Consider the following 10,428-nt stretch of genomic DNA (forward strand, 5'->3'; position numbering starts at 1 on the left):
ATACTAGGGACAATTATGGGCATCTGCGGCCACCCATTTGGATGGGCTTTGATGTTGTGGCTTCCATTTTGGGAATTCATTTTGGGTGGTGGATTTGACATGCATGAGGGTTTGGGAGCTCGAGGTCACCCATGGTGGCGAGACCTTGGATGCGAGATGTAAATTTAGTGAACCCTTATAGGGAGAAGGGAAAATGAGGGCTTCGGGGAGAGGATTTACTAGATTGAGGGGGAGTCTCTATACATAACATCTTGGCCTAGAGTGGATTGATGGCGGAGATTGGCGTCTAGCTTGTTCTTGGAAGCTTGAGGGAGAAAGAAGAAGCTGTGGAAGCTCCTTGCTCCAACTCCGGCGAGCAAGAAGAGGTGGTCGACATCGTGGAGCTGCTCACCGGTGTCCTTATCTGCCAATGCTCTAGCCATATTTAGGGGGTGTTTAGATCCAGTGACTAAAGTTTAGAAGGTGTCCCATGGGGGTGCCGCATGGGATATTCGAATACTAATAAAAAAATAAATTACAGAATCCGTCAGTAATCCACGAGACGAATTTATTAAACCTAATTAATCCATTATTAGTACATGTTTATTGTAGCACCACATTGTCAAATCATGGACTAATTAGACTTAAAAAATTCATCTCGCAAACCCGTCTCAATCTGTGCATTTAGTTTTGTAATTAGTCTACATTTAATACTCCATGTATATGTCCAAATATCTGATGGGACAACGACTACAGTTTAGAAGGAGGAACCAAACACCCCCTTAGTGAGGTGACGGGGGATTTCTTCCTTCTCTTTTTCTTATTTCTCTTTTCTTGGTTGAGGGAGGAAACGAGAAGGAGGAGAGCCGAGAAAATTGGTGAAGGGATTTAGCATGACTGATAGGTGGCCGGACAAGGGTGTGTGTCATGTGATTTTGCTACACTCCAATCGCACACATGCTTATTTTTTATTGGATTTTTGTGCTAACAAGATTTTGAGATAAAACAGATGTTGGATTCAATGATCCTGGGGAGAAGAATAATTTTGGTTGACTAATATTTTTTTGCATATGGATTTTTGGGTGGGCTTCTTGGGTCAACTAATCACGCGAAATAATGCATTTAGGGTTTTTAACTAAGGTTTACCCACTATTATATTTAGATAGAATGAGAGGAATTATTTTTAAAATCGTCAAATAATCATCAGATATGAAGTTTTATCAAAGAGCCAAAATCACATATACAAAAGTTATGTGGTTAGTAATAATTAATAAGAAGTCTGTTGGACTTGGTTCGGTAGTTTGCAATATAGGCGCCCAATATCAGCCCGATGCCAGTAAGCTAGGATTAACCTCTACATCTGCAGGCTGCAACACTCGAGAAACAAATCCCTAACCTCTGATGAACCAAACTACCAGAAGTGACGGTACTGCCCTCGACCATCAAGGTCTCGACCAACCCAGACGCACCCACCTCCTCCGCCACCGTTTTCCCCTCCCCATCTCGCCCGCCGTCCTCGCCCTTCTCGATCTCCTCGCACCTCGCGCCCGCACCTCTCCCCTTCGCTTTCACCAAGGTGAGCATCCGATTCTCCACCCTAAACTCTGGCCTCTTCCCGTCAGATCCGTAGCCTCCCCACCCCGTGCGTCCAGATCTGGTTCCTTTCGGTTTGACTCGTTTTTTCCCTTCTGTGCGGGGTGTCGTAGGGTTTAGGACCGGCGGCGATGGCGGCGAAGCTGGCGCAGCTGCGCGCGCAGGCGGCGCGTGCGGCGGAGTTCGCCTCGAAGCACGGCGGCGCCTACTACAAGGAGGTCATGGAGAAGAACAAGCAGTACGTCGTTCAGCCCCCCACCGCCGAGAAGTGCCAGGAGCTCTCCAAACAGCTCTTCTACACCCGCCTCGCAAGGTGAAACCGCCTCCCTCTTTTGATGTTGCGTCTCGTTGCGATTAGCCAATTGGGTTCTCTTGCCTGAAATGCTGCACGATCTGTTCGTGCGCGCAGTTAACAGTAACGGCCTAACGGGGTTTGTTCAGATCGCTTGTTCGATGGGTATAGTGTTGTGCGGTTAATGTTTGTCTCCTGTGATTGGCTACTATTGTAGTCACCTTGTTAAAGCTGAACATAGTATGGATGTATGATATGACTTGCGTATGGCCAGTATCAGCTATGAGGATAATGTGCTGTAATTGGCTACTATTGCAGTCACCTTGTTAAAGCTGAACATAGTATGGATGTATGATATGACTTGCTTATGGCCAGTATCAGCTAAAGGATAATGTGGTTATTTTTTGGTGGTGTACCTGAGCATTTGTAGGTAGCACAGCATATTTATGCTCTTCAGTCTTCAACTTTCGAGGGCAGTCCTTGGCTTACCCTCTTGGCTAACATGGTTCTTTGTGGCTTCATTGTTGCAGTCCCCTGTGTGCGGACTGATTTGTGTCTTTCTTTCTGGCCTCAAAATAAATTCCTTGTGTTCCATATATGTATTTCGTCTCGTGGTTTGTAGCAATAGGAAATGTGATAAATCTCCCATCTATTTGTAATGTTTTTGTTTCTTATATCATGATTGTATACTGTTATGCAATCGAATGTTTCATCTCCTGTTTCAATATTATACCTGAAGGGCGGGTCTGGTGCAAGCGGTAGAGTCTTACCACCTGTGACCAGAAGGTCCCGGGTTCGAGTCGCGGTCTCATCGCATTGCACAGGCGAGGGTAAGGCTTGCCACTGACACCCTTCCCCAGACCCCGCACAGAGCGGGAGCTCTGTGCACTGGGTACGCCCTTTTTTTCAATATTATACCTGCCAGTTCCTGAATTTAAGTTTGGTTTGGTGGATTAAACACAATTTTGAAGTTTCATAGCAAAATAAACCTATACATCAATGCTTGTATGCTCGATTATCCATGTTTGTTCCTTGTATTTTTTTTCCTGCAATTTCCTGAGATCCATCTTACGTGGAGACATAGATAGATGCATAGAGCACTGTGCATGGCTGTTAGGGAAAACCATGAAAGTTTGATCAATTAACACCCTGGTGTGGACTCTCTTGTGGTGTTGAGGTGTCATGGCACTACTGCAAGAAGAATTTGCTGTATGGTTCTAGAAATGAACCTTTATAATATCACTGTGGCCGAAAACTATGCATGTATGAAAGAGTAGATTCTTTGCATATAAACACTGATAACTTGATTGGTTATTGGCAAATGTGATTGCATTCTTGTTTCTTTTGGATGTTGGTTGATTGACAAGGGGAAAATGTTGTGCACATAGTCTGATTTTCTGGTGTATAAAAGTTTATGTATAACATCTTTAGCATCAAGTGTTGACATGGGTGGAAATATAAAGTTGTTTCAAAGCTGTTTCAAGGGAGATAGAGAGGGGGTAGGTTTTATACTTGTGTTATCCAAACAGCTTACAGTTTTACCACACATAACTCACAACAACTTTTCCACAGCTCATATGCTAAACCAAACAGACCCATAGTGTATATCTAGATGCATAGCAAAAGCTATGTACCTAAAAAAGCCAAAACAACTTACAATTTGGAATAGAGGGAGTAGCTTGGAGGTATTTTGAAATTGACCATAATAAATAGAAATGGCTTGACAAAATTTTAAATATCAAGGAGCTGCAATTAATACATCATTGTTTGTCTAAATGAAGTGGCCTGTTGAAACTTAATAAAAGCATTAGGAACAGCAATTAGACGCAATATGTAACTTGTGCCATTCAGGAGTTTACTTTTCATTGTTTCTAACCATTGTTGTGTTTGTTCAGCCTACCAGGTCGCTATGAGGCATTCTGGAAGGAGATTGATAGTGTCAAGCAGGTATGGAAGAACAGGAAAGACCTCAAGGTTGAGGACCTTGGGGTTGCGACTTTATTTGGAGTTGAGCTTTATGCATGGTTCTGCGTAGGAGAGATTGTTGGCAGAGGTTTCACCTTAACCGGCTATAAGATCTAGATGATTTCCACTGGTTAAGACCTGCTTTACAATCGACACTTTTACCTGATGCTTGTCGAAACGACGATGATACCTGCCTTCCTTCACAATTTTGTTTCTTGTAAGAGTTTATCTAGTGCTGAATGCCAGCAAAGACGGGCACATCATTGCAACATTGCCTCAATAATTTGCTCGCGCAATTGTTGATTTTGGTGCATGTAATTCTTTGTTGGTTGCATCTGCTGCAGTCCCCTGTGTGCGGACTGATTTGTGTCTTTCTTTCTGGCCTCAAAATAAATTCCTTGTGTTCCATATATGAATGTTTTGGATGAACAGAACAACTAGTTGATGAATCTGTGAACCGATGGAACATTAGAGTGATCGATTCTGTCGAAGTAGTCAACTTGTCTTTGTGATTTTAACCTTTATCGATTACTGGTCCTACCGTAAGATATCGTTGAAATGATATCGTGTCTTTTGTGCTTTCAGAAGAGTATTATTTAGAACACATATATTGGAGGTTGTTTTACAATGAACAAGGAACCTGTGTTCTGAGTTCCTGCTTTATTCCGAAATAGTTAGTACATACGCTACCCAGTGGCCCATCTACTTGAGAGAAGAGAATTAGCGGAGCTAATGAGCTACGCGGACAAGAACATGCTTCGAGCCAAACTCTAGACAGTTTCAGTTGTAGAGAGCAGCACGATGAAGGTGGTAAAGTTTCAATTGTAGAGCAGGACGATGAGGGTGGTGAAGCTGCTGCTGGCGAGCACGAGCATCCACGCCCTGCTGCTCCTCGCGTGCTCCTCCGCGTCGGGTTCCTCCCTGCTGCACTTGCCGGCCAAGAGGCAGAGCATGCGGTCGCACGCCAGCTTGAAGAGCGCCAGGCACGCGAAGAAGAGGCTGATGGACAGCACCGCCAGCTCCTTGTTCTGCAGCGTTTCCTGCACGCCCCGCATCTCCTCGACGCTCCACCTGCACATCCAACAGCAAATCCAATCAGTGCCTGGCGATCGGATGAACAGATCCACTGGTCGCCGCGGGGAAATGGCACTTGCCTCATCTCCTGGTTCTCCTTGATCAGGTCGTCCAGCTTGCCGGAGACGGTCGATTTCCAGGCCTTGAGCTCATCCACGTCCTTGGCCTGAACAAATTCCTCCGAGTCACTAGCAGTCAAATAGACTCACTGCATTCAGAGCCCTGTTCTGCGGCATTCATACCACGCTGTCCTTCCAGTCGACGAGGTCGTGCACGTCGGCCTTCATCTTCTCCAGCGCCATGGCCGTCTGCGAGAGCCCGTTCTGCAGGTCCGGCAGCTTGGCGCCGTACCGCTGGTTCAGCTCCCTCGTGTACTCCTCCAGCGTCGACAGGCTCAGCTCCAGCGACCGCATCTTTTGCATCAGGATCTTTAGCACGCCGTCGCTGTGGATCCGCCCCGTCGACGACCCCGGCGCCGCCACCGGCGGGGGCTTGGCCTCCTTTCCCTGCGGCGGCAGCTTCGCGTCGCCGCTCCTGGAGCCGTTGTTCTTGGCGTCGCCGGCGGTGCTGCTGGTGTCGTTCCTCCCAGTCCCAGCGCCGCCGTTGCCATCCAGCTTGGCGTGGACCTGGCGCGCCTGCTGAGCGGTGGTGTCGTTGCCGTCGGCGTCCCGGCTGGCCAAGTCGATGGAGGCGCGGTCCCTGCTGGATGCGTCGGCCTCGGCACCGGCGCCGGCGCCAGCGATGAAGTCCTGCAGCATCCGCTCGACGGCGTCGACGCCGTAGATCTCGAGGTAACTGAGGATGCAGTAGAATCCGGAGCCGTAGTGGCTGACGAGGCGCAGGCGGAGGTAGCGCGTCCACTTGGGGTCCGGCAGCACGAAGCGCTGCGCGTGCTTGGCGTTCTCGGCGGTGAACCGTCCCAGCAGCTCCCACGCCTCCGTCGGGTAGCTCATGCTGCCGTACACCTCGAAGTCCCTGAAGTTGGAGGAGTAGTGCTCCAGGTTGGCCAGCGCGACGGTGTCGACGAGCGTCTCCTCCGAGAGCTCGACGACGACGAACTTGTCGTCGGCAGAGCACGGGTTGCGCAGGTACTTGTCCTTGTCGCCGCCGAGGATGTTGGCGGCGCCCTTGGCCTCCTTGTTGTGCGCGAGCACCTTGGCGCCCTTGGACGCCGCGGCGTAGTTGTACTCGGCGCCGTTGGGCTCCAGGCGGTGCGCGGCACCACCGTCCGTGGGCCGGCCGGTGTTGTTCTCCGCCTTGCCCTGCATGATGCGGCTGCGGAATTCGTCGAGGCCAACGAAGGCCGCCTCGGGCGACGACGCGTTGCCGCCGCCCGTGGTGGCATTGTACTGAGGCGGCAGCCCTGGGGGCGCGGGCGCGGACGAAGGCGGCGCTTCTTGGGGCGGCTGCGGCTGCGAGTAGGACTGGCACGTCGTTGAGGAGTCGTTATGGTAGGGCAGCACGTAGGCCTCCAACGGCCTCACCTTGCAGTAGCTGTCGCGCCTGCCGTGGTGGTCCTCGTACAACTCTGCGGTCATCGTTCACCACGATCGGTGGATTCATGATGAGCAATGTAACATCATAAGTTTAACTTTAATCTCGTGAGAGATGGTGGACGGATCAACATGGTCAACCACGCTAGCTAGCATCCGGAGATGACGATTTGAATAGCATGAACCTGATGAAGGGTCGTCGGTCTGGCTGTGGAGGAACTGGGATCGCAGGAGGAAGAGGAGGCACCAAACGGAGAAGACGACAGAGACAGACACCTCGCGGAGGCCGCCGTCCATGGACACGGCATCGGTGACGGCGCCGGCCCCCGACCCCTTGCCGCCGCCTCCTTCTCTCCTCTTCCTGCTCATGCATGCACCGCCTTCCTATTTCCGGCGCGCGCGTGCCCAATGCCAAAGCCAATCGCGTGATCGATCGCGTCGGCGTCGCGTAAGGAGGAGGAGGACGCCGGCCGTGCGCCCCGGCCCCAGACGCGCACGCGCACACCGGCGAGCGCTGATCGGTCCCGCGTGAAATCCCAGCCAAATGCGCAAGCCCACAGGAATGGAATGCCCGGTTTGATCCAGACGCAGCAGAGTCTCGCGCGCGCGCAGCGGTGGGGGGAGACGAGAGGGGAAACGCGGGCGCGCCGGGTCGAGACGACGGAGAAGGAAGAAGCAAGTGACGGAGCGCCAAGTTCGGCGGAGGACATGTCGACATGCGCATGTGCGCCGAGCCGAGCGCGCGCCGCGCCACGCAACGCCCCGGCGCTGATGGGGCGGAGTGGAGTGGGAGGCGGCGGTCGAGCGGTCGAGCCGAGTGGTGCGATGCGACGGCTTTAAGCTTCCACTTGCGCGCCGGGCCGGTGGGCCATGATATGCACCGGACGAACTACTGAACTAGCCAAGGCCCAAGAGACCAGTGGAATGCGGCTTCGCACGTAGCGGGCTTAGCTGCAGCAAGAAAGTGGACTTAAACCGGGCCATCTGTTCGTTGGGCCAGAACGAGCGGTTTCCCGTTCTGGCTGGCTGGGCTGATTCTGCCGAACAATGATCGCCGCTTACCGGCCTGCTTTTGTGCCGCAGGAAAAAAAAAAGAAAGGGGTGTGTGTGTAGGCTTTGATCGATCTCCCTGCGTTACAATGGTGTGCGCAGTTCCGGCTAGATCCAGGACTAAAGTTTAGTACATGTCACATCGGGTATTTTGATATTAATTAGAAAGACTAAATATAAGACTAATTTGGCTTAATAGATTCATCTCGTAAATTAGTCTTAATCTATGCAGTTAGTTTTGTAATTAGTCTACGTTTAATACTCCAAATTAGTGTCAAACAACCGATGTGACATGGACTAAATTTTAGTAGGGGGAACCAAACACCCCCGAAGACCAAACATACGGTTTGTCTTCTAGTAATAACTAGGTTCGTGCCGGGGAAGCTAAACTTTTGTACTAAAAACACACGGATCGCATGATAAGATAACAAATATTAAAATAGGATCGCACGATAATAGTTATACTTCATGTCAAAATTCGTTCATATGTAAAATCCCATGTCATACAACAAATATTAAAATAGGATAATTCTATTGAGAGCAGATGTTTGCATGTACGTGTCGTGCTGATATACATACAATTGTCATGCTGATATACAGTCAATTGTCGTGCTGATATACAGGCACTGATCAGGCAGCATGTCATCAGTTCCGAATACCCAGGATCTGCCACCACTCTGCTACACTAATTCAAGAGCCTGGAAAAATTAAGAGAAGCAATATAGGAATAAGAAAAGGCATTAAAATCCTGAAATTAAGAGCCCAACAGATGAATAAACAAACCCAAAAGGTCCTTTTTAACATAGAGAACTGACTGGGATATTGTGGATAGTGCAGTCACTTATATGAGATTGCCTGGCAAAGTTCCATATTGATCCCACTGTTGTCATGTATGAACTGAACAACTTAAGTTTTTGTTATTTGAGAAATTTCTAATTGTCAGTGGCATTGAGATAATTCAAATCATTGGATGAGTGAGGCGCCATTAGTAGGTGGAGTTACATAAGAGAACAACTGAATGAACCCTCAAAACGCACAAACACTTTGGCAGCACTGTGTCGACAAGCTCGAGCAGCAGCAGGTCACCCCTGCCATGAGTAAATCCTCGAAAAACACATTCCAAAGTGATGTACATACATTATATTAGGGATATCCAGTCTCCTTCAATAATGAAGTGTAAGCAAACAGTGCTCTTGGATAACTGATGAAGTTCAGTTACCTGAACCTGAAGCCGATGGTGTGCACTCTGCATCAACAAATAGAGGTGATGCAGATGGAGTGCAGTTTACTGAACCTGAAGCCGATGGTGTGCAAGCTTCAGGTATGGTTATTCCGTCTACTCCAGTATGTTGTCGGACAACCAATAGTACTTGTTTTAGTCTGTTATTTAGTCTTCTTTTCAGTTATATTTCCAGTCTGTTTTCCACTCTTCTGTGTTTTCGGACTTCCTATAGTACATTTTTTAAGTAAACTGCAATAGAGTTGCTACAGTCATTTGTTAATGGTACTCTTTCAGTTTGCTGCAGTAGAGTCCTGCTCTTTTGTCGGATTAAGTTCAGTCACATGATACAAGTTTCAGTTAACTGCATGTTTCAGTCAATTGGTTTGGTACAGTGTGTCTTTTCTCTTACAACTTTCAGTTAACTGCATGTATTCATACAATTGGCTTGGTACAGTTTTTCAGTGTCTTTTTTCATACAAGTTTCAGTCAACTGTTTTCATACAATTTCATACAAGAGGAATTCGATCGATCTTCTCACGCGAGGGTCACCACAAGTTGGTCACGCTACGATCGCAGAGCAAGGAGCCAAGTATTTAACTGCATGTTTCAGTCAATTGGTTTGGTACAGAGTGTCTTTTCTCTTATAACTTTCAGTTAACTGCATGTATTCATACAATTGGCTTGGTACAGTTTTTCAGTGTCTTTTTTTCATACAAATTTCAGTCAACTTTTTCATACAATTTCATACAAGAGGAATTCGATCGATCTTCTCACGCGAGGGTCACCACAAGTTGGTCACGCTACGATCGCAGAGCAAGGAGCCAAGGACAAGAGAAAGAGAAACCCTACTAATTCCATCATTCGATCAGACCAAGTACGCAGGCCATCATGCGTGCTGGCCACACTCCCCTGCGCATGTCGGATCATGAACAGTAGGCCCTTGAGGATTATGGACGGTAGGGAGGGAGGGAGGGAAAACCTGGACAGGCGGCGCGGCGAGGAGGAAGTAGAGGCGGCGAGGATCGTCGATCTGTTGCAGGGTCCGCGGACTGCAGGTGGCGAGATCGGGGATCTGTTGCAACGAACGTCAGAGCGGCGTCCTGATTCCACGTGCCTGGCGTGTGTCGGCGGCGGCGCAAAGCAGCGGCAGTGGAGACCTGAGCGGCGGCGGCGTCGAGACGACGGGGCACGGCGTCGTGGTGATCGTGACTTTCCTTGGAAGGGCATGACCTGGAAGGGCAAGGTGTCGTGGTGATCGTGACTTAACTTTTTTTTAATGGCCTGACTGACTATCGTGGAGGCGAGCTGATGGCGGCTTCCTTTTCTATCGCGCGGGTGAAGCGCGGTGAAAGCGGGCGAGGATTGCAAGGGGTAGACCGCCGAGGTGAGGCGAAGTTTTTGTCGCACCAAAATGGTGTCTCCTCTTTAGTCTTTTTAGTTGTGATTAATGGCCTGACTGAAGATCGTGGAGGCGAGCTGATGGCGGCTTCCTTTTCTATCGCGCGGGTGAAGCGCGGTGAAAGTGGGCGGGGATCGCAAGGGGTAGACCGCCGAGGTGAGACGAAGTTTTTGTCGCACCAAAATAGTGTCTCCTCTTTAGTCTTTTTTTAGTTGTGATGATTGTGGGAGATGTGAAAGATTAAGTTAGTGAGTTAAAGGAAAAAAGATAGCTTGGGAAGCAAAGGGTGTGGACCGACGGAAAGAAGAAAAGAGAAAAAAGCGGAGGCTGCCTCGGCAAACCAAGGGAAAGATGAGGGAGA

The 10,428-nt window shown here is 49.1% G+C and overlaps 2 protein-coding genes across 2 annotated transcripts; one reads left to right on the forward strand and one right to left on the reverse strand.

Annotated features, from left to right (window-relative positions):
* Positions 1-1,389: 1,389 nt before the first annotated feature.
* On the forward strand, positions 1,390-4,142 carry LOC136452465 (uncharacterized). Its single transcript, XM_066453083.1, has 3 exons — positions 1,390-1,555; positions 1,686-1,885; positions 3,760-4,142. The coding sequence occupies exons 2-3, from the start codon at positions 1,704-1,706 to the stop codon at positions 3,944-3,946; spliced, it is 369 nt and encodes a 122-aa protein (XP_066309180.1). The 5' UTR covers positions 1,390-1,555; positions 1,686-1,703; the 3' UTR covers positions 3,947-4,142.
* Positions 4,143-4,455: 313 nt separating this feature from the next.
* Positions 4,456-7,033, reverse strand: LOC136452466 (SUN domain-containing protein 5-like). Its single transcript, XM_066453084.1, has 4 exons — positions 6,582-7,033; positions 5,146-6,431; positions 4,984-5,069; positions 4,456-4,900 (listed from the first exon to the last, which is right to left on the reverse strand). The coding sequence occupies exons 1-4, from the start codon at positions 6,763-6,765 to the stop codon at positions 4,648-4,650; spliced, it is 1,809 nt and encodes a 602-aa protein (XP_066309181.1). The 5' UTR covers positions 6,766-7,033; the 3' UTR covers positions 4,456-4,647.
* Between the last annotated feature and the right edge of the window lie 3,395 nt (positions 7,034-10,428).

The sequence above is a fragment of the Miscanthus floridulus genome, chromosome 5 (assembly GCF_019320115.1).
Source record: "Miscanthus floridulus cultivar M001 chromosome 5, ASM1932011v1, whole genome shotgun sequence".
In the NCBI taxonomy this organism is placed as follows: domain Eukaryota; kingdom Viridiplantae; phylum Streptophyta; class Magnoliopsida; order Poales; family Poaceae; genus Miscanthus; species Miscanthus floridulus.